The 24958-nt window shown below is 41.2% G+C and overlaps 2 protein-coding genes across 5 annotated transcripts in view; one reads left to right on the top strand and one right to left on the bottom strand.

Annotated features, from left to right (window-relative positions):
* col16a1 (collagen, type XVI, alpha 1) overlaps positions 1-2497 on the top strand; it is a 268861-nt gene extending 266364 nt beyond the window's left edge. For all 4 annotated transcript variants that reach the window (XM_060904731.1, XM_060904732.1, XM_060904733.1 and 1 more), the window contains one exon: positions 107-2497. In XM_060904731.1, coding sequence (XP_060760714.1) covers positions 107-303 — 197 coding nt within the window. In that variant the 3' untranslated portion in view covers positions 304-2497. The remainder of the gene's footprint in view (positions 1-106) is intronic.
* An 8654-nt stretch (positions 2498-11151) lies between these two features.
* col9a2 (procollagen, type IX, alpha 2) overlaps positions 11152-24958 on the bottom strand; it is a 68397-nt gene continuing 54590 nt past the window's right edge. Inside the window, exons 20-22 of the mRNA XM_060903940.1 lie at positions 17519-17707; positions 17262-17339; positions 11152-11357 (exon numbers count right to left, since the gene is read on the bottom strand). Coding sequence (XP_060759923.1) covers positions 11152-11357; positions 17262-17339; positions 17519-17707 — 473 coding nt within the window. The remainder of the gene's footprint in view (positions 11358-17261; positions 17340-17518; positions 17708-24958) is intronic.

Genomic DNA, 24958 nt, shown 5'->3' with positions numbered 1-24958 from the left:
CTGATCAAGTAAAAATGATTCTTGTTAGTACATGCCAGCTTTGTGGCCTTACTATGCTGTGCCCTTTGATTCAATCCTGTTCACGCTCTCTTTTTTTTTCATTTAGGTGTTCCTGGACAGCCTGGTTATGGTAAAATGGGTCCACCAGGCCCCACAGGTCAACAGGGCATCCCTGGAATTCCAGGACCACCAGGAAGCCCAGGATCAAAGGGCAAAGATGGTCGTTGCCATCCATCTGACTGCATGAGTAGACCTATGGAGTACAGCCCCAAGGGCCCACAAATGAAAGGGCCCATGTACTAGAAAGAGTATGTGAGTGAGGGGAAAAGGGAGAGTAAGGAAATGGAAAAAAAATACAAGAGCCAAAGATCAACAGTATCAAATCTGCCTGCTAAATGCCTTTGGCATGATCCATGGGATGCCAGTGGAGCTAAAGGGCAATTCTGTCAATATAATCGTGGCTGGGCCAGATTGGTCTATAAGCTGTTTTTAAAGAGTTGCCAATGCCAAAAGTTTCCCTGCAACTACTCGTGCTATTGCTAGTGAAACCTCTTTCTCTGATTTCAACTTTCCCTTTGCTGACGTTTGACTGAAAACTCTTGGATTAAGGACCCTGAGCACAAAGAGCTTTCCCTTCTGGACTGTCATTACCGTGATCATTACCGTGATCCTTGGTTCATTGGCCGTGATGGTGTTGTGTCTTTAAATTCAGCTATTAGGCTGGTTTCACACTGTTCTCGGAAAATTCACAGCTGTGATTTTAAACACATTATCTTCAGTGCGAGGCGCACAAGATCAAGCAAAGTTCAAATGTTTTCAACTTTTGCGTGACACTTTGCTGTGCACGGCCATTAGCAGGGCAGGAGGCATGTTATTTTGCTCCGAGAAAGATGGAAGGACTAATAACATTTCTTCTTCCTTCTCTCCAGAGGGCTGCATCCACTTTTGTGCCCAACCTGCCGCAACACTATCCATTTATCACAACTGCATCCACTAGCACACATCACAGTGTGAAAACAGCTTGATTCTTCGCCAATGTTTACGATTTGCATCAGCTTTTTAGTCCCGAAATGCTTTCGCAAATAATTTTCCCAGTTTTTGTTGGATTTTTCATGGCAGCTGCTGAATTTTGCGCTTTTTATTTTTTTAAAGAGTATATTACCTTAATATCCCAGACTTTAAAGAAACAATCTCACATTTGATTTGGGCCGGATCTCATAACCTATTTGGAATTTTGAAATTGCCTTTCTCCATTCTCCGAGCATTATGATGTCGCTTGATGTAAAGGTACAAATGAGATATAATTATTCCTGTTTCCTTTGAGACCTTGTGTTGTACATATTTGTATTTATATGTAATGGCTTTTCTTTTTTTATGAAACATTTTAATAGATTGGCATCGGCATTTCAGTCCTTATTTTTGCGTCGTCATCTCAGATCTCAGATATTGTCGTAGTTCGAATAGCAAAAATACGTTTTTATAGATTGGTTGGTTGAATTTCTATATAAACTGAAGTGAATAATAACTCGGAATTCATATTTCGGAATTCATAAGCAGTCATATTTATTTGAGATTTATGAGGAGTCTTCTGTGACCTTGTCCATCGACATTCCAGAACACTGCCACTTTTTTATATCTTTTAAACTTGAATTTATATATATTTTTATATATATATATAGTCAACCAATTTCAGGTAAAAACCTAATGTTCCTTCTGAATAGAGATTCATTCGCATTTGACATGCGCTCGTCATCTTGAATTTTCTTTGCTCTTCGTCCATCATGAGAAAGCCATGCGCTTCACCATCATCTCTGGTTTAGTTTGCATTCCATCATCTAAAAGCTTTTCTGATCCCATGCCATTTAGCACACTGCTGTCAACCAGGATCCAGTGAGATACATTTACCATCAGCACTTTATCCTCTCTGTCAGACCTCCACAACGTGCGTGTGGTGTATGGTTTGGCAGATTTTCTCAGACCTGGAATTACGTACTTAAAGATGCACTATGTAAGAATAAAAGTTAATAGACTTGCATCCAAACTCGTGTTTTATGAAAAAAAAATCCACTTTTGTTATGTGTACGGTCAGTAGTCATGTAATATTGTACAAATCCCTTCAATATTAAGAATTAATGAAAAGCAAACCCCGTTGCGCTTCAACTTAAAATTCCTTCGTAGTGGAAATCCATCCATTGTGTCATTAATACCACCATCAACTTTGTACCTCTCTTTCACATGTTGAATTTCAGTGAAATTCAACAGATGGTCAAGTTTACCTTATTATGGCCACCAAAGCCTATTGATCGACAGTAAACGGCTGTTTGTCCTTTCCTTTTTATATACTTTGTAATAACCTACAAAAAGCAATTTAAAAAAAATTGCCACCATTACATATAGATCCATTTGTGTCATTCTTGTGTTAGCTGTTTGTGTGCAATTTTTTTTTTTTTGAAAGAAAACTAAGAAAAGCAATAAAGTTCTTTTTTTTTAAAGCAGATTGCTATGGATTTGCTCATTGAAATGCCACCAGTAACCATTCAAGCAGTAATGTCTATTGATCAGTGCAGAGGTTGGAAAAGTTCTGGAAAATTATTTTAGTAAACTTACTTCTACAGATAGCAAAGGTAGCAGGTACATATAAAAATAAAAACAAAATAGTTTTCTATACCTTTCTAAATGACAGTATCATAGCAGGAAGATTCTTATTTCATTCCGTGTGGACTTCAATGTTTATTTTGGCTACTACCTCATATGGAGCACTTGCATGTGACGTCACAGCCGATCCAGATTGTGACAGACGCCATCTTGTCGGTCAAACGCCATATTTCCGCCTTCTACTTCTGCTTTTATTTCTACCTTTTCTTCTGGAAAACCCTACTATATACAATTCTACTACAACAGCTGCGGCTACAAGCTCTCCCTACCTGTGCACGGTTTTTATGTTTTTTGTGTGTATTTTTGCGTGTTGTTCGTCTGTACCGGACTTCAATATCCACTACAACCGTATGGACTTAATGGACATTGGTTTCCAGCAGAAAATGATGGTTTGTAGCGATTTCCATCGCATGCACAACATTCCGGACGAGATAGCGAGACCAGCGGGGTCTCCGTGGATTGTTATCGGAAGCAAAGCGAAGGAGCCGGCGTCGGGAGCGGAAGCAAAAGCGAGGCTGCAGAGCCGGCCTGTTGACTAAGCTCAGAAAACAGCCACTCAAATCTCCACTGCTAAGCCTCTACCTCTCCAACGCCAGATCCATGGTAAACAAGACGGACGATTTGGAATTACAGCTGGAATTACCTTATTCTATTCTATAATCGGCTGGTCAGTGCTATACTCAATACTTAAGTGACTTACCCGTCCAATGAGGATTGTTTTTTTCTTGTTTACAAGATACCACATCTGAGTCGCTGACAAATCCTGAATTTCTGTAAAGATAACTGTGCAGAGATTTATAAGCACGCAGTGCTTCACCACTGAACAGTGAGGGAAAGTTGATGAGGTAATTATACACGTCTGGGTATTCCGCTGGCAGTTCAAAATCCACTGACACGGTCGTGAAAACTACGTCCGGTAAGCCATAAGGGTCACTAATCTGTAGATCGTTTATTTTAGACATATATCTAATTATCTGTTAATTAGAAAAATGAGCCGTGTAGTCCGTCAGTTGAAAGTTATCCATTCTGTACACGAGTGCAGCAGTATTCAGCTGTGTTTTTTACCGACAAGATGGCGGCTGTGTACTTTCCGGTCACGTGACTGCAAGATCTCTATACAGTGGTGCTTGAAAGTTTGTGAACCCTTTAGAATTTTCTATAATATTGCTGCATAAATATGACCTAAAAATCATCAGATTTTCACACAAGTCCTAAAAGTAGATAAAGAGAACCCAGTTAAACAAATAAGACAAAAATATTATACTTGGTCATTTATTTATTGAGGAAAATGATCCAATATTACATATCTGTGAGTGGCAAAAGTACAGTGGGGAAAATAAGTATTTGATACACTGCTGATGTTGCAAGTTTTCCCGCTTACAAAGAATGGAGAGGTCTGTAATTTTATCATAGGTACACTTCAACTGTGAGAGGCAGAATCTAAAAATAAAAATCCAGAAAAATCACATTGTATGATTTTTAAATAATTAATTTGCAATTTATTGCATGAAATAAGTATTTGATACAATAGAAAAACAGAACTTAATATTTGGTACAGAAACCTTTGTTTACAATTACAGAGGTCAGATGTTTCCTGTGGGTGGCACGGTGGTGTAGTGGTTAGCGCTGTCGCCTCACAGCAAGAAGGTCCGGGTTCGAGCACCGTGGCTGGCGAGGGCCTTTCTGTGTGGAGTTTGCATGTTCTCCCCGTGTCCGCGTGGGTTTCCTCCGGGTGCTCCGGTTTCCCCCACAGTCCAAAGACATGCAGGTTAGGTTAACTGGTGACTCTAAATTGACCGTAGGTGTGAATGTGAGTGTGAATGGTTGTCTGTGTCTATGTGTCAGCCCTGTGATGACCTGGCGACTTGTCCAGGGTGTACCCCGCTTTTCACCCGTAGTCAGCTGGGATAGGCTCCAGCTTGCCTGCGACCCTGTAGAACAGGATAAAGCGGCTAGAGATAATGAGATGAGATGTTTCCTGTAGTTCTTGACCAGGTTTGCGCACACTGCAGCAGGGATTTTGGCCCACTGCTCCATACAGATCTTCTCCAGATCTTTCAGGTTTTGGGGCTGTCACTGGGCAACACGGAGTTTCAGCTCCCTCCAAAGATTTTCTATTGGATTCAGGTCTGGAGACTGGCTAGGCCACTCCAGGACCTTGAAATGATTCTTACGGAGCCACTCCTTAGTTGCCCTGGCTGTGTTTCAGGTCATTGGCATGCTGGAAGACCCAGCCAGGACCCATCTTCAGTGCTCTTACTGAGGGAAGGAGGTTGTTGCCCAAAATCTCGCGATACATGGTCCCATCCATCCTCCCCTCAATATGATGCAGTCGTCCTGTCCCCTTTTCAGAAAAGCACCCCCAAAGTATGATGTTTCCACCCCCATGCTTCACAGTTGGGATGGTGTTCTTGGGGTTGTACTCATCCTTCTTCTTCCTCCAAACACAGCGAGTGGAGTTTATACCAAAAAGCTCTATTTTGGTCTCATCTGACCATATGACCTTCTCCCATGCCTCCTCTGGATCATCCAGATGGTCACTGGCAAACTTCAGACGGGCCTAGATATGCGCTGGCTTGAGCAGGGGGACCTTGCGTGCACTGCAGGATTTTAATCCATGACGGCGTAGTGTGTTACTAATGGTAATCTTTGAGACTGTGGTCCCAGCTCTCTTCAGGTCATTGACCAGGTCCTCCCGTATAGTTCTGGGCTGATCCCTCACCTTTCTCATGATCATTGATACCCCACGAGGTGAGATCTTGCATGAAGCCCTAGACCGAGGGAGATAGACAGTCATCTTGAGTTTTTTCCATTTTCTAATAATTGCGCCAACAGTTGTTGCCTTCTCACCAAGCTACTTGCCTATTGTCCTGTAGCCCATCCCAGCCTTGTGCAGGTCTCTTGATTGAGTGTGTGGACAGGTGTCTTTTATACAGGTAACGAGTTCAAACAGGTGCAATTAATACAGGAAATGAGTGGAGAATAGGAGAGCTTCTTAAAGAAAAACTAACAGGTCTGTGAGAGCCAGAATTCTTGCTGGTTGGTAGGTGATCAAATACTTATTTGCATTTTATTGCATGAAATTAATTATTTAAAAATCATACAATGTGATTTTAGGGGCGGCACAGTGGTGTAGTGGTTAGCGCTGTCGCCTCACAGCAAGAAGGTCCAGGTTTGAGCCCCGTGGCCGGCGAGGGCCTTTCTGTGTGGAGTTTGCATGTTCTCCCCGTGTCTGCATGGGTTTCCTCCGGATGCTCTGGTTTCCCCAACAGTCCAAAGACATGCAGGTTAGGTTAACTGGTGACTCTAAATTGACCGTAGGTGTGAATGTGAGTGTGAATGGTTGTCTGTGTCTATGTGTCAGCCCTGTGATAACCTGGCGACTTGTCCAGGGTGTACCCTGCCTTTCGCCTGTAGTCAGCTGGGATAGGCTCCAGCTTGCCTGTGACCCTGTAGAACAGGATAAAGCGGCTAGAGATAATGAGATGAGATGAGATTCTGTCTCTCACAGTTGAAGTGTACCTACGATAAAAATTACAGACCTCTCCATTCTTTGTAAGTGGGAAAACTTGCAACATCGGCAGTGTATCAAATACTTATTTTCCCCAATGTATGTGAACCTCTAGGATTAGCAGTTAATTTGAAGGTGAAATTAGAGTCAGGTGTTTTCAATCAATGGGATGACAATCAGATGTGAGTGGGCACCCTATTTTATTTAAAGAACAGGGATCTATCAAAGTCTGATCTTCACAACACATGCTTGTGGAAGTGTATCATGGTATGAACAAAGGAGATTTCTGAGGACCTCAGAAAAAGTGTTGTTGATGCTCATCAGGCTGGAAAAAGGTTACAAAACCATCTCTAAAGAGTTTGGACTCCACTAATCCACAGTCAGAAAGATTGTGTACAAATGGAGGAAATTCAAGACCATTGTTACCCTCCCCAGGAGTGGTCGACCAACAAAGATGACTCCAAGAGCAAGGCGTGTAATAGTCGGCGAGGTCACAAAGGACCCCAGGGTAACTTCTAAGCAACTGAAGGCCTCTCTCAGATTGGCTAATGTTAATGTTCATGAGTCCACCATCAGGAGAACACTGAACAACAATGGTGTGCATGGCAGGGTTGCAAGGAGAAAGCCACTGCTCTCCAAGAAGAACATTGCTGCTCGCCTGCAGTTTGTTAAAGATCACGTGGACAAGCCAGAAGGCTATTGGAAAATTGTTTTGTGGACAGATGAGACCAAAATAGAACTTTTTGGTTTAAATGAGAAGCGTTATGTTTGGAGAAAGGAAAACACTGCATTCCAGCATAAGAACCTTATCCCATCTGTGAAACATGGTGGTGGTAGTATCATGGTTTGGGCCTGTTTTGCTGCATCTGGGCCAGGACGGCTTGCCATCATTGATGGAAGAATGAATTCTGAATTATACCAGCGAATTCTAAAGGAAAATGTCAGGACATCTGTCCATGAACTGAATCTCAAGAGAAGGTGGATCATGCAGCAAGACAACAACCCTAAGCACACAAGTCGTTCTACCAAAGAATGGTTAAAGAAGAATAAAGTTAATGTTTTGGAATGGCCAAGTCAAAGTCCTGACCTTAATCCAATGGAAATGTTGTGGAAGGACCTGAAGCGAGCAGTTCATGTGCGGAAACCCACCAACATCCCAGAGTTGAAGCTGTTCTGTACGGAGGAATGAGCTAAAATTCCTCCAAGCCAGTGTGCAGGACTGATCAACAGTTACTGGAAACATTTAGCTGCAGTTATTGCTGCACAAGGGGGTCACACCAGATACTGAAAGAAGAAGAAGAAACCTTTATTCATCACATGCACACTTCAAGCACAGTGAAATTCATCCTCTGCATTTAACCCATCTGAAGCAGTGAACACACGCACACACCCAGAGCAGTGGGCAGCCACACCAGAGCGCCCGGGGAGCAGTCAGGGGTCAGGTACCTTGCTCAAGGGCACCTCAGCCCAAGGCCGCCCCACGTCAACCTAACTGCATGTCTTTGGATTGTGGAGGAAACCAGAGCACCCGGGAAAACCCACGCAGACACGGGGAGAACATGCAAACTCCACACAGAACGGCCCTTGCCGGCCGCTGGGTTCAAACCCTGAACCTTCTTGCTGTGAGGTGACCGTGCTAACCACTACACCACCATGCCACCCAAAAAGTTGACATACTTTTGCCACTCACAGATATGTAATATTGGATCATTTTCCTCAATAAATAAATGACCAAGTATAATATTTTTGTCTCATTTGTTTAACTGGGTTCTCTTTATCTACTTTTAGGACTTGTGTGAAAATCTGATGATGTTTTAGGTCATATTTATGCAGATTATGCAGATTTTATGTTTACATGCACACTAATATCTCACTCTTATTCTGAAATTGACAATATTCAGAATTTGATACAGGTCATGTAAAAAGCATACTCTGTTTGGATATTATGAATTTGGCTTTATTCTGAACTTAGCATTTTCCAATTAAGACGTACCGATATTATTCGGGTTTTAGGAGCATTCTTTGGACATGTGGAGAGCACTTTCAGAATATGAATCTCAACTGGGGTTTTAATGGCAGTTTGTGACACACGGCCTCTTGCCTGTTTACGGGCAGCTCTGTGCGCTGTACACAAACCAACATGGGGGTGTTTTACGTTAATCGATTTAATTGATTGATAGTTTTAGGCACATGTAAAGAAATGCTGTGGAGCAAAAATGGCTTGAAAATAATGAAATGAAATGTTTCAGCATTAAAAATCACTATAAACAGGAAGCAGTAAGCTGTAATAAATGAAACAAAGTCAATATTTGGGGTGAGACGACCCTTTGCTTTAAAAAAAAAAATAGTAGTCTCAGGTACAGTGAGTGCAGTTTTATGTGGAAATGATCTGTAGGTTTTACTGAGCATCTTCCAGAACCAGCCACAGTTCTTCTGGACACTTTGACTGTCACACTCGCTTCTTCATTTTGCACCAAAACCCAGCAGCCTTCATTATGTTTTCTTTTTTAATCTGAAAAGTGCGCTCTTATGTACGGTAATATGCTGCTCAGATACAAACTTTTTTTTTCTGTAACATTTAATTTTGTGCTGGAAAACGAACGCTTGGACTCTAAAATGTCGAAGTTTTATGACTTTGACTCAATGTTGAAGTCATAAAATAGAAATCTATAATAAAATTTGTGGGGCGGCACGGTGGTGTAGTGGTTAGCACTGTCGCCTCATAGCAAGAAGGTCTGGGTTCGAGCCCCGTGGCCGGCGAGGGCCTTTCTGTGTGGAGTTTGCATGTTCTCCCCGTGTCTGCGTGGGTTTCCTCCGGGTGCTCCGGTTTCCCCCACAGTCCAAAGACATGCAGGTTAGGTTAACTGGTGACTCTAAATTGACCGTAGGTGTGAATGTGAGTGTGAATGGTTGTCTGTGTCTGTGTGTCAGCCCTGTGATGACCTGGCGACTTGTCCAGGGTGTACCCCGCCTTTCACCCGTAGTCAGCTGGGATAGGCTCCAGCTTGCCTGCGACCCTGTAGAAGGATAAAGCGGCTAGAGATAATGAGATGAGATGAGATGAATAAAATTTGTTTGGGGGAAAAAAAACAGGGTGCCTAAGACTTTTGCACAGTCGTGTACATGTAAATAGGAATATTAGTGGGATATTAATTTTCATTAGCTATTTATTTTTCGGAATAACGGCAAACTCTTTCTATTTTGTGCATGTAAACGTACAGTAGCAAGTGATCTGTATTAGCAGTACATCAGGTGCAGAAAGTGATCTTTAATCTACCTTTCTTTCTTGCTCCTAGCTACCCTGTAAATCATAAATGTATTCATGATCCATCTTTAATTTTAGACCCAAAACAAATCTGAAATGATGAAAAACAAGCAAAGATGAAATACAAGAGCTTTATGTAGGAGTTATTGTTTATACCTTCTTTTTTTTCACCAAACACTGCCTTGAACATCTTGTTTGCATATAATGTTTGGTCATATTCTTCTCACTAATTTGCTCACGAGCCAGTAAACCTCATCATATTACAATGACCAATCTTTTACCAAACTGCTGCATCACAGGGCAACATAATGCACATGGAGGAAAGAGCTATCCGTCCTCTTCTACATACATGAGCTCACAGATGGCCAGGACTGGCTCGTGTCACTGTGCTTAACAGAGGAAAGAGTATACCATCCTTCCCACCCAGAGCAAGGCTAAATTTCCTCCCTTGGCTCCTGTGGCATCTTTGGGATTCGAACTCACAACATACAGTACGGATGTAGTAATTACTAGGTAAGGATTTACCTGGCTTAACACCACTTATTCTTGAATCACATTTGGAAATCCATGTTGCAATACCGAAGCCTTTTCGATCCTTCATCCTGAGACCATGATCCGTTTTCATGTCCACTTATGCTACATTTCTTCACTTATCTTGTCCACATGCAGCGCGGCTCATCATAACCCCCTAAGGGCCGTGCTTTTTAATGGGATTAAAGCTGGTTATTTTCCACCATGAAATAAGGCTGCACATCTAAATTGATGCATTTTGTTTATTTTCTCCAGGAAGAATATGTCAAGAAAGCGCAAGAAAAAAAAATACTCGTTGAGGCCATGCACTGCTCGTTCTTTCTGTTTTCAGACTTTCACAAGATGCAGAAGAACATTCGGTCTTACAAAAGGTTCCTCTTTATTGATTCGAATGGACCATGAAAAGAGAAAGTGTTTACAGATGAACCAAATAAATAGGATGTTACTGTAAATAATCAGTTCTTCTGAATGCTGACTGTATTAAATTTAGGTTCCTGTCCATGTTGTAAACCCACCCAATTCATATTAGTACAAAATTAGCACATGTGCATCATTTACAAAGATTTACAGTACTGTTGGATGGGCAAAGTGTAGAATAGGTTGTTTATTTCTAAGCTAATACAGAGGGGCGTAATGTACACAGCAACTATAAGCTTAAAGTTATTTCCATGAGGTTATTAACAATAAGTTACAAAATTAAGCATCATTGTTATGGGATGTTATTGTTATTAAGATTATTATTTTTATTGGTAAACTTCGTGGTGAAATCTTGGCCATGTCCTGTTTCATTATATCACGTAAAATTTGTAGATTCTCATAATTAACAACATATGGAATGACCATTATGAAAAAAAAAAAAACAGGAACAGCACCAGGGATTGGATTTCAGTCTCTGAGTTAAAGCTTTCCAAGGATCTGATTGTCATCTTGATGTCCAAAAGATGACATTTTCACATCTCACTGCACTCATGATGGGACGGCACCGAGCGTAGATTACAGTTTTGATAAACCCTAGTCACCACTCTTATACACACACACACACACACACACACACACACACACACACACACACACAAAAAAAAAAATGTCAAACTAAATTGCCACTCAGGACCGTTGCACCATGCTGATGTCCCATGAAAAAAGTGCCGGCTGTGTGTCTCTCTTCTTGTATCTCTGGTGTTTTAAGGCTTTAAGTGGATGGTCCCTTGACTGTTCCAGCTTCCTGGAGTCGCGGGGAAGTGTAAGCTGATGCCGCCAGGCATGCTGCCATTTCACAGAAGCCAGGGAGGCCAGGAAGACCTGCTTTTCCGGGATGACCTGGTTGACCCGCTACACCCTGTGGTCCTCTTTCTCCTGGCTTGCCATCCTGTGCAACTCCATCCAGACCAGGAGGACCTGAGGGAGAATAGGACGTTCATTCATCTTAACACCCTTACAAAAAAGAAGTTTATTCAAGCGTGCTTCTCGTATACTTCTTTTAAACTAAAAATAAGAGAGTATGCTTTCAGTTTACTTTTTATTTACTTATCAGAGATATACTTCATAAAGTTATACACAAGTATTCTTGGCTTATACTGAAAAGTATATAGAAAAGTCTAAGTATAAGCTTAAACTTAAACTTTGATCAAGATATACTGAACAAAAGTGTAATAAAGTATTAAAATATTTGTGCCTTATGTTTAAGTGTACTTGCCCTGTGGTTGTGCTTATCCTTTTGATAGTAGCCGATAAAAATATTTATTATTTTCACGCATATCGGCTTCTTTGTGATATACGGCAGCACGTTTTAAATCCCATCTTTTAAACCTACATGTAGCATAAGTTTGTGGTCGGCTCTGGGCTGGAATAGCTTAAGAGTAAACAGTGTTGGAACTTAAACTTATCTTTTATGTACATCGTGTTATTAACCCACAAAGAGACAGATAAATATTTCTCTTATTTTATTTGCCAACAAATTTGTAAACAAAGGTGAGAACATTGTGACAGATTTGAATCATACTGGCTGTCATTATACGCCATCACCAAAATACATCTGAATTTTTGAATTTTCTTTAGAGCTTGGACGTCAATTTCAGTCGTCATTGCCATGTTTTTATACTTTGGCATTTAATACAATGTTGCTTTAAATTTTGATTTTTAAAGAAAATGAATATGTTCTTAATCCTGAGTATCTGTTGTTATTTTGTGAATTCTTACCTTTATAACTTCATTGTAACTGAAGGTACAAAACACTTCAGTTGTCTACTGGTAGTGTGCATGAGGTAACGGTTCGGGCTAGAAAACTAATAGTATACCTAGAAGGGTAATTGCAGTAAACTTCAAAACTAAAACATGGACTAGATGTATATAACCAGTAACTAATAGTATATTTCCAATGTGCTATAAAGTATACTTTTATAAACTAAAAAGTGGACTAGAAGTGTGTAACGAGTAAACTAATAGTATATTTCCAGTATACTACAAAGTATACTTTAGTAAACTAAAAAGTGGACTAGAAGTATAAAACAAGTAAACTCACAGTATATTTCCAGTATCCTATGAAGTAAACTAAAGACTGGACGACAAGTATAGAACTAGTAAACTATTAGTATATAAGTTTACTTGTGGTATACTCGCAGTACAAAAAAAAAAAAAAATACTAGTTGTATACTCAAAGTTTACTTCTCTTAGACTTACAGTGGTGCTTGAAAGTTTGTGAATCCTTTAGAATTTTCTATATTTCTGCATAAATATGACCTAAAACATCATCAGATTTTCACACAAGTCCTAAAAGTAGATAAAGAGAACCCAGTTAAACAAATGAGACACAAATATTATACTTGGTCATTTATTTATTGAGGAAAATGATCCAATATTACATATCTGTGAGTGGTAAAAGTATGTGAACTTTTGCTTTCAGTATCTGGTGTGACCCCCTTGTGCAGCAATAACTGCAACTAAACGTTTGCGGTAACTGTTGATCAGTCCTGCACACCGGCTTGGAGGAATTTTAGCCCGTTCCTCCGTACAGAACAGCTTCAACTCTGGGATGTTGGTGGGTTTCCTCACATGAACTGCTCGCTTCAGGTCCTTCCACAACATTTCCATTGGATTAAGGTCAGGACTTTGACTTGGCCATTCCAAAACATTAACTTTATTCTTCTTTAACCATTCTTTGGTAGAACAACTTGTGTGCTTAGGGTCGCTGTCTTGCTGCATGACCCACCTTCTCTTGAGATTCAGTTCATGGACAGATGTCCTGACATTTTCCTTTAGAATTCGCTGGTATAATTCAGAATTCATTGTTCCATCAATGACGGTAAGCCGTCCTGGCCCAGATGCAGCAAAACAGGCCCAAACCATGATACTACCACCACCATGTTTCACAGATGAGATAAGGTTCTTATGCTGGAATGCAGTGTTTTCCTTTCTCCAAACATAACGCTTCTCATTTAAACCAAAAAGTTCTATTTTGGTCTTAGCCGTCCACAAAACATTTATCCAATAGCCTTCTGCCTTGTCCACGTGATCTTTAGCAAACTGCAGACGAGCAGCAATGTTCTTTTTGGAGAGCAGTGGCTTTCTCCTTGCAACCCTGCCATGCACACCATTGTTGTTCAGTGTTTTCCTGGTGATAGACACATGAACATTAACATTAGCCAATGTGAGAGAGGCCTTCAGTTGCTTAGAAGTTACCCTGGGGTCCTTTGTGACCTCGCCGACTATTACATGCCTTGCTCTTGGAGTGATCTTTGTTGGTCGACCACTCCTGGGGAGGGTAACAATGGTCTTGAATTTCCTCCATTGGTACACAATCTGTCTGACTGTGGATTGGTGGAGTCCAAACTCTTTAGAGATGGTTTTGTAACCTTTTCCAGCCTGATGAGCATCAACAACGCTTTTTCTGAAGTCCTCAGAAATCTCCTTTGTTCGTGCCATGATACACTTCCAAAAACATGTGTTGTGAAGCTCAGACTTTGATAGATCCCTGTTCTTTAAATAAAACAGGGTGCCCACTCACACCTGATTGTCATCCCATTGATTGAAAACACCTGACTCTAATTTCACCTTCAAATTAACTGCTCAATCCTAGAGGTTCACATACTTTTGCCACTCACAGATATGTAATATTGGATCATTTTCCTTTTGTCTCATTTGTTTAACTGGGTTCTCTTTATCTACTTTTAGGACTTGTGTGAAAATCTGATGATGTTTTAGGTCATATTTTTGCAGAAATATGGAAAATTCTAAAGGGTTCACAAACTTTCAAGCACCACTGTAAAGTATACTTTTTTATAAACTAAAAGTGGCCAATTTAGTCTCAAGAAGTATTAGATTAGTTTACTTACAAGTATACTGTAAGTACATTGATATCAGTATACTTGGTACACAAAAGTATACTTAAGGAAATATACTTTAACTTTACTTATGTATACTTAATAAAATGAACTTGAAGTATACTTCTTTTTGATAAGGGCATATAAACAGGTGTCTTTTGGCTGTCTTGTCCTAAAAAAAAAAAAACCTTCCTCATATGGAAATGTTTATGATCTACTAATATAAAGCATGCATTCTGACTTATCTAGAACATACATCATGAACATCACATTTGCCACGAGAGACCCTACGGGTATAAAACAATGCCACTATACAGTATGTATCTGTTCAGTGGTCCAAATATTCATCTCTGTATTTAAAATTGAAGTGGGTGGGGTTCCTTCTATGCCCCCAGAAACATTGGTTAAAACAACAAAACAAAACAGCATGGTCTGTGAATTCTGGCTCTTACTAAGAGATCACCCATTATCTCTTTAGGATCTCTTCATTCCAAATCAGGAACCTATATTCAACTAATGTACGCCAAATATATGCATCATGTCAGTTCCTTCGGTTCTTTCAGGTTCTTATTTAATTTTAAGTTAATCACGATTATTCATGGTAGTGGTCGATACTGTACAATGTAATACAGGGTTAGTCAAAATTATGTGAACACTAATGGATTATTTTTCTCCTGCAGATAGACATACGCCATGGGCCTTATCTCGACCACACGTTTCCAGGTCGATGGATAAGTCACGGTTGACTCCCCTGATTTGAGGCCCTGTGATTTCTACGGCGCATACTCAAAATCAGTAGGATGTTCTAAGAAGAGCTAGTTGCACCACCATAAGAACCAACTGCCTATGTTGGCTTGGCCATGTCTGTCGCCTGGATGACAACCGAATTCCCAAACAGCTCCTATTCGGCGAATTAGCCAGTGGAACCAGGTCCAGAGGGCGCCCAAGAAAAAGGTGGAAAGACTGTGCCAAAGAGGATCTGAACATCTGTGATTTTGGCGAAAACTGGTACGAGGAAACATCAAACTGTGGTGCATGGCGAAACAAACTAAGACGGGGCAAAGCACTGGCTGAGACAAAGCTTGCAGAAAGAGCTGAGGCCAGACGCTGCAGACGACACAACCGACAAGCCGACTGGGTTACCAATTGTCACCGATGACAAGGACAGCAGTGAGTGAGTGAGATTTCTGGTTATGGGGTATGATGTATAGCAGGAAAATTTGTGATATCAATGACCTCAAGGACAGAATAAGGACTGCGGTATCATCTATTCCCCATGAAATGTGTGTCTGGGCTTTAAATGGTACTGTTGCTTGCTGGTTTTTGTGTGTTGAACACGATGGCGAACAGGTTGAGAACGTCCTGTGAATCATCTTGCATATATGATATACGTTTTTTGAATAAATGGTTTCTATCATTTAAGTGTTAACATAATTTTGAGCAGCCCTGTATTTTCCTGTGCAAATTCAGACTGTGCTTTGGTTGTTCAAAGTTTTGTCCTCCACATAAAAATACAAACTCCATTTCCCACAATCCTCAGCCAAACAATGAACCCACATGCACAGTCACATGATCTGCTACCTCATTCTAGTTCATCAGACTGTCAATCAGCACCACATGTTCCCAATGAGCACACTTCCGACAAAAAGCCTGGACTTTCAGTAAACCTTTATAAAATCTCATCTCATCTCATTATCTCTAGCTGCTTTATCCTGTTCTACAGGGTCGCAGGCAAGCTGGAGCCTATCCCAGCTGACTACGGGTGAAAGGCGGGGTACACCCTGGACAAGTCGCCAGGTCATCACAGGGCTGACACATAGACACAGACAACCATTCACACTCACATTCACACCTACGGTCAATTTAGAGTCACCAGTTAACCTAACCTGCATGTCTTTGGACTGTGGGGGAAACCGGAGCACCCGGAGGAAACCCATGCGGAGAACATGCAAACTCCACACAGAAAGGCCCTCGCCGGCCCCAGGGCTCGAACCCAGGACCTTCTTGCTGTGAGGCGACAGCACTAACCACTACACCACCGTGCCACCCCTGACTCAAATCTGATTTTTTTTTTTTTTTGCCTTAATGTGAGACAGATCTGAGGTTTTCAGGTCTATGGACACATAAATCTGATCTTTTCAAATCAGATTTGAGTCATTTTCAGATGTGATCCTAAATCGGACACTTATCCAATACATGGCATGGATGAGACTATTCAGATCAGAATTCATGTCTTTTATTTTTCACCTAAATGCACGCGCTGAGCACTGTCTTCATCAGCCAGCGCGGTTTCCATTCTCCAGAGCAAAATGCGATGCTTACGTTAACGACTAGTGCATCCATTTAGTCGATTTTAATACCATGAGCTGTATCATAGATATGACGAGGGGTTTCTTTTTGTTTTTGTTTTTTTAGTGGTGACACAGATGACTTGTGCAAAAATATATGAATACGCACATGCACGCTGTTTCAAAGGACAGATGCATTCACATTACAGTTAAATACAGGTCACTTGGAGTTATGAATGTGAACCGTCAAGGCAAATCTGAACAAAAAAATCAGAATTAAACGATGAAGCTTGTAATGTGAACATAGCCTTGGATTTGTCTACTTTGTTCTTCTTATAACAGTAATTTTGAGGATCCAAGGATTGGAGAGGAAAAAAAAAACACTTACTGAAACATTAGCAAAACTTAACTTGATAGTTTGTATTTTTTAATCCAAGCATTAAGACAATCCAAAATGACATCAATCTGTGAACTATGTAATAGTATTAGAACTACGTAAGCAGAAATTTCCCCACTGCCTGACTTTGTCCTTCCAAACTCTTTTCTTGGATAATATACACAAAATATAATTACAAGTATAATTTAATTTGCATGTAAATATACTGCAGATAAGTATACATAAATATTTTAGAAATTTCTCCCAGGAATGAACTCGGTATATATTTTCCTTCATTTGTACCAAACATCAAACTTACCTGGAAGGCCAGGTGGGCCTGGTAGACCTGGATGAGGGCGACCAGGGTCTCCTCGGTCTCCCTTTGCACCTTGCTTTCCTGTAAGATACAGAACAGAGATGATGATAAGAATATGAGTTGCCTTCAGGTCATCTTTGTGATATCCACATCTAGATATGGTACAAGAAGTAACAAAACATACTACTCATATAAACACAATATTAGTGTGATTAGAAATAAGTAGAGCAGAGCAGAATTTTGGGGAAGAAAAACCTTACCTTTAAGGCCAGTGTTCCCAATTTGGCCTGCAGCTCCAGTCATACCAGGGATGCCTCGGGCACCAGTAAGACCATGTGCTCCCTGAGGACCTGGAGGTCCGGGAGACCCTGGAGGGCCTGGTGGTCCCATTACACCAGCTCCTCCTAGTATGTCCCGCTTACTGCTCACTGCTAAAGAAGCTAACTTTTCTGGTGGAAATAACAGAGTATACAGTAAAGTGGTCAGAGTCTTAGTACAGAATCACGTAAATAATCTGCAAACGTGAATGAAATAGAAGGGCCCTCGGTAGAGTGCATACCTCTGCCAAACCATGTTCCTTGGCCCATGGCCCACCTTTACTCAAAATTTCATCAAAGTCTGTTCACTACTTTTTGAGTTACGTTGAGAACAGACAAACAAACAGGCGCAAAAACATAACCTTCTCCAACAGATTAGTTTGATACCATGAATTGGGGATATTTACCCATTTATAATATTATAATATTTAAATAAATGCAATTAAACATTCTTTTAACCATTTATACCATATTATACTTCTTGGGCCATGCATATGTTATTGCAAACATGTAGAAATATCATCCATTACTACTATTGAAAAAAGTTGGTCCATATGTTTCTTCAGAGCAATCCTACAGTCCAACATTTGTTTAGTTCCCCATTCAACTTTAGTTCCTATCTGCAATTAGTTTCCATTTACTGTTTGACGTGCAAAAAAAATATGGAAGAACTTACAACCATGGTTTCATCTTACCTTCTCATATGCAGCCTGTCGTTAAATATACATAGAGACATTTTGAAGAAAAATAAAGCTTGGAAGGAAGCATCAGAGATCGATGGTGCCACTGGTGAGTGTACATACTATGGCTAGTTCAGTTAACTTGCTTTGATTTTAAGTTGATTCTTAAACTTGTCAAATTTTAAAACCAGCTATTAAGTACCACCTCCATAACAACAATCAGTTTGGTTGAGCTGCAGAGAAGAAGGTCTTCTTGAGAGGAACCAACAAAAATTAGCAACTGAGCCTTAACAACAACCATGATGTTACAACTGGAATTGTGTTTTGTGGTCAGATGAGACCAAAATCAAATGTTCACGCCATGAAGCACTTGATCCCTGCTGTGAAATATATTGTATTCGATCGCTAATGCTTTGGTTGATCTGCTGTTTGGCAGATAGATGGTCCAAGGGCTCTTGTGAAGTTTGATAGCATCATGCATTCTGCACCTGGATATTGTACATCAAAACCATAGATGGATATAAGGGTCTTTCAACAAGACGATGAACATGAACATACGCACATCCAAATCAACCCAGACCCAAGCTGCAAGAGCATAAAATCAGTGGTTAGCAACAGCCATCTCAGTGCCCCAAATTTAATATATGGTCTGAATTGAAGAGGGAAGTCTACATGCACACTGCTATCGAAAAATATTTGAAATATTGTGCATGGACTGGAGGTGTCCAAGATCCCCTACAAGTATCTCAGAACTCATTAGACTTTCCAGGAAGTACTGTTAATCACCACAGAAGTGGTTTCATAAAACATTCAGCTTGGGGGCATCAATAATTTTGGAAACAGCATTTCAAGTAAGAATTGCAGTGAAAATGTCCAAAGAGAAAACAACACAACCTCCCTGAATGTCTCTCATCTCATCTCATTATCTGTAGCCGCTTTATCCTTCTACAGGGTCGCAGGCAAGCTGGAGCCTATCCCAGCTGACTACGGGCGAAAGGCGGGGTACACCCTGGACAAGTCGCCAGGTCATCACAGGGCTGACACATAGACACAGACAACCATTCACACTCACATTCACACCTACGGTCAATTTAGAGTCACCAGTTAACCTAACCTGCATGTCTTTGGACTGTGGGGGAAACCGGAGTACCCAGAGGAAACCCACGCGGACACGGGGAGAACATGCAAACTCCGCACAGAAAGGCCCTCGCCGGTCACGGGGCTCGAACCCGGACCTTCTTGCTGTGAGGCGACAGCGCTAACCACTACACCACCGTGCCGCCCTCCCTGAATGTTCAAGGTCAAATTACCATCCATCAATATTCAGGTTTTATATGTGCAGTATACACAAATCAGCCTCAACATAAAAAAAAAAAATTACGGGTGAAGTGAATAACATTGATTATCTCAATAAAATGGCAACTGTCAACGGGATGGGATATATTAGGCAGCAAGAGAACAGTCAGTTCTTAAAGTTGATGTGTGAGAAGCAGAAAAAAGTCTAAGGATCTGAGCTACTTTGACTTTGACAAGGACAAAATTGTGATGGCTAGATGACTGGGTTTGAACATCTCCAAAATGGCACATCTTGTGGGGTGTTCCTGGTATGCAGTGGTTAGTACCGACCAAAAGTGATCCAAGGAAGGAGAACCGGTGAACTGGAGATAGGGTCATTGAGGGTCTCGAAGGCTCATTGATTCACATGGGGAACGAAGGCTAGCCCATATGGTCCAATCCCACAGAAGAGCTACTGTAGCATGAACTGCTGAAAAAGTTAATGCTGGCTAAAACAGTACGTTTTCAGCACTCCACAAGATGCGTCATTTTGAAGATGCTCAGACCCAGTCATCTAGCCATCACAGTTTGGCCCTTGTCAAAGTCGCTCAGATCCTTACGCTTGCCCATTTTTCCTGCTTCCAACACAACAACTTCAAGAATTGGCTTTTCTCTTGCTCTCTAATATACCCCACCCCTTTACAGGTGCCATTGTAATGAGATAATCAATGTAATTCACTTCACCTGTCAGTGGTCTTAATATTATAGCTGTCCAGTGTATAACTTAGGATATAGTGTTTACTGATTGCAAGGTAATCTCATCTCATCTCATTATCTGTAGCCGCTTTATCCTGTTCTACAGGGTCGCAGCCAAGCTGGAGCCTATCCCAGCTGACTACGGGCGAAAGGCGGGGTACACCCTGGACAAGTTGCCAGGTCATCACAGGGCTGACACATACACAGAGACAACCATTCACACTCACATTCACACCTACGCTCAATTTAGAGTCACCAGTTAACCTAACCTGCATGTCTTTGGACTGTGGGAGAAACCGGAGCACCCGGAGGAAACCCACGCGGACACGGGGAGAACATGCAAACTCCGCACAGAAAGGCCCTCGCCGGCCACGGGGCTCGAACCCGGACCTTCTTGCTGTGAGGCGACAGCGCTAACCACTACACCACCGTGCCACCCACAAGGTAATCTCTCCTGATTTTATTTTATAGCAATATGAGTGAAAATGCATTTTCTTAAAAAAAATACAACACATGCTTGCAGTTCTTATTTAAACCATTATGTGTGAGCACGGGTGTCAATGTAAATAAGTGTAATAAATGAAAGCTGTGCAAGAGCTAAAATCTTCAATGCCAAATCAAAAAAGTTGTGACAGTATGGAAAATGCAAACAAAAAAGAAAGCAGTGATTTCTAAATTTACTTTGACTTGTAGTTCATTGCAGACACAATGAACCCAAGATATTTCATGCTTTGTCTGGTCAATTTCATTTCATTTGTTAATATTCATTCATTCCTGTGTTTCAGACCTGCAACACATTCCAAAAAAAGTTGTGCCGGTGGAAATTTAGGGCTATTAATGAGGTAAAACAATGAAATAATGATGCGATTTGAAACAGGTGATGTCAACAGGTGATTGCGATCATGATTTTGTACAAAATCAGTATCCAGGAAAAGCCTAGTCTTTGAGGAGCAAAGATGGGCCGAGGATCTCCAGTTTGTCAACAAATGCTTGAGAAAAGTATTCAAATATTCCTCAAAGAAAGATAGGAAGGGATTTGGATATTTCACCCTCTATGCTACATATCATCAATAAATGATTCAAGGAATCTGGAGGAATTTCGGTGTGTAAAGGGCGCAAGCCTAAGCTGAACACCTGTGATCTCCGATCCCTCAGACGGCACTGCATCAAGAACCGTCATTCATCTATAGGTGATAGAACCACATGGGACTGGGATTACTTTGACAAACCTTTGTCACCCTGTGATGACCTGGCGACTTGTCCAGGGTGTACCCCGCCTTTCGCCCGTAGTCAGCTGGGATAGGCTCCAGCTTACCCACGACCCTGTAGAACAGGATAAAGCGGCTAGAGATAATGAGATGAGATGGGACAATATGCATAGTACCAACATACAGTAATGACTCTTGTCAAGTTTGGTGAAATTCCTCCACAAATTGTGAGAGGAGTTGATTTCAGAAGGAAAACACACTCTCATGAAATTGTCAGAGTATAATTTTGTTAATCAAGGGCTGTAACTCTGGTAAAATGTGACCCAATTGGATGAAATTACAATATGTGTACTACTGACATATAACAAAGAATCCTGCCAAGTTTCATGAAATTCCTCTAAAAATTGTGAGAGGAGTTGATTTCAGAAAGTGAGCGCCCTTCCCGGACGGACAGATGGATGGACGGGAATCGCCACGACATAATCCACCTTCTGGCCTTTCGACCAGTGGGGGATAAAAAAAACGACGAATTGGATTCTGGGAAGGATGAGCTGGACCCTTTAAGGTTCTCTTAACTAATAATAACTATAACATAAACCTCAGAGGCGGCACGGTGGTGTAGTGGTTAGCGCTGTCGCCTCACAGCAAGAAGGTCCGGGTTCGATCCCCGTGGCTGGCGAGGGCCTTTCTGTGTGGAGTTTGCATGTTCTCCCCGTGTCCGCGTGGGTTTCCTCCGGGTGCTCCGGTTTCCCCCACAGTCCAAAGACATGCAGGTTAGGTTAACTGGTGACTCTAAATTGACCGTAGGTGTGAATGTGAGTGTGAATGGTTGTCTGTGTCTATGTGTCAGCCCTGTGATGACCTGGCGACTTGTCCAGGGTGTACCCCGCCTTTCGCCCGTAGTCAGCTGGGATAGGCTCCAGCTTGCCTGTGACCCTGTAGAACAGGATAAAGCGGCTACAGATAATGAGATGAGATAAACCTCAGAATTAACAAACCATAAGTATTGTTATAAAAAGTAACCACATTAGCACATATTAATTGACACTTTCATTGTTATCAATTGGAGACACTGATTTTATTTATTTATTTATTTATTATTTTTAAAAAAAATTAGTGCAGCATGTTCCTAAATGTTGATAATCCACTAAACTCTGGTCTCCAGGTAGAAATCCTGGAATTTGCTTCAGCCTTTTCAGATTTAGATCTTGCCACTTAGAAACACTGAATGACACAGAGATTGATTGGAGACCTGTAACGGAGGAGAACTTTGAATAAATTGAATAGTCAAGAGGAGACGGGAAGATAACGGGTGCGGAAAAATTCATCTGCATCCACCAAAAAAGAGAGAAATGTGAATTTATAGACGTTAACTTGGAAGAAGTTGGAGCTTCAGACAAGGTTTTTCCCCAAACTTTAGTCATTTGATAATGCCATTTACGTAAACTCCATATAAACACTGGTTTATGCAGACATTGTGTGTGTGGGTGTGTATTTTTTTTTTCATTAATATAGCTGTTAGTGACCATGTTAATGTATTTGTGCTGAAGTCTATGGTTTGTTTTTATTAACTAATATGTGAAATAATGTCAGACAAAGGAACCTTAATGTAAGGTGTAACAATTTTCTTGAATAATACCTTGTTTGTCTCAAGATGGAGGCCGTAGATGGGTCCATCTCAGAAACTGGTCTGTCATTTGGGACATTATGGTCAAAAAATCTCATCTCATCTCATTATCTGTAGCCGCTTTATCCTGTTCTACAGGGTCGCAGGCAAGCTGGAGCCTATCCCAGCTGACTACGGGCGAAAGGCGGGGTACACCCTGGACAAGTCGCCAGGTCATCACAGGGCTGACACATAGACACAGACAACCATTCACACTCACATTCACACCTACGGTCAATTTAGAGTCACCAGTTAACCTAACCTGCATGTCTTTGGACTGTGGGGGAAACTGGAGCACCCGGAGGAAACCCACGCGGACACGGGGAGAACATGCAAACTCCACACAGAAAGGCCCTCACCGGCCACGGGGCTCGAACCCGGACCTTCTTGCTGTGAGGCGACAGCGCTAACCACTACACCACCGTGCCACCCCGGTCAAAAAATAAATTTTCTAATTTTACTTTTTTTTTTTTGCATTTATCTAACACTCAATGTTTCTTTTGTCATGTTTAATAAGAATAAAGATAGTATCTTGCTTTATCTGGCCTCCACTGTGGAAATTTTTTTTATTCCAATTCAAATGCTTTTGTAAAATTGATTTACATATAAAATAACTAGGCGGCACGGTGGTGTAGTGGTTAGCGCTGTCGCCTCACAGCAAGAAGGTCCGGGTTTGAGCCACTACACCACCGTGCTGCCTCTCTCTCTCTCTCTATGTATATATATACAGTGGTGCTTGAAAGTTTGTGAACCCTTTAGAATTTTCTATATTTCTGCATAAATATGACCTAAAACATAATCAGATTTTCACACAAGTCCTAAAAGTAGATAAAGAGAACCCAGTTAAACAAATGAGACAAAAAATATTATACTTGGTCATTTATTTATTGAGGAAAATGATCCAATATTACATACCTGTGAGTGGCAAAAGTATGTGAACCTCTAGGATTAGCAGTTAATTTGAAGGTGAAATTAGAGTCAGGTGTTTTCAATCAATGGGATGACAATCAGGTGTGAGTGGGCACCCTGTTTTATTTAAAGAACAGGGATCTATCAAAGTCCTTCACAACACATGTTTGTGGAAGTGTATCATGGCATGAACAAAGGAGATTTCTGAGGACCTCAGAAAAAGCGTTGTTGATGCTCATCAGGCTGGAAACGGTTACAAAACCATCTCTAAAGAGTTTGGACTCCACCAATCCACAGTCAGACAGATTGTGTACAAATGGAGGAAATTCAAGACCATTGTTACCCTCCCCAGGAGTGGTAGACCAACAAAGATCACTCCAAGAGCAAGGCGTGTAATAGTCGGTGAGGTCACAAAGGACCCCAGGGTAACTTCTAAGCAACTGAAGGCCTCTCTCACATGGGCTAATATTAATGTTCATGAGTCCACCATCAGGACAACACTGAACAACAATGATGTGCATGGCAGGGATGCAAGGAGAAAGCCACTGCTCTCCAAAAAGAACATTACTGCTCGTCTGCAGTTTGCCAAAGATCACATGGACAAGCCAGAAGGTTACTGGAAAAATGTTTTGTGGATGGATGAGACCAAAATAGAAGTTTCTGGTTTAAATGAGAAGCGTTATGTTTGGAGAAAGGAAAACACTGCATTCCAGCATAAGAACCTTATCCCATCTGTGAAACATGGTGGTGGTAGTGTCATGGTTTGGGCCTGTTTTGCTGCATCTGGGCCAGGACGGCTTGCCATCGTTGATGGAACAATGAATTCTGAATTATACCAGCGAATTCTAAAGGAAAATGTCAGGACATCTGTCCATGAACTGAATCTCAA

Source organism: Neoarius graeffei, chromosome 22 (assembly GCF_027579695.1).
Source record: "Neoarius graeffei isolate fNeoGra1 chromosome 22, fNeoGra1.pri, whole genome shotgun sequence".
NCBI lineage: Eukaryota > Metazoa > Chordata > Actinopteri > Siluriformes > Ariidae > Neoarius > Neoarius graeffei.
The sequence above is the reverse complement of the archived record's forward strand: the minus strand, read 5'-3'. Positions and strand labels throughout refer to the sequence as shown.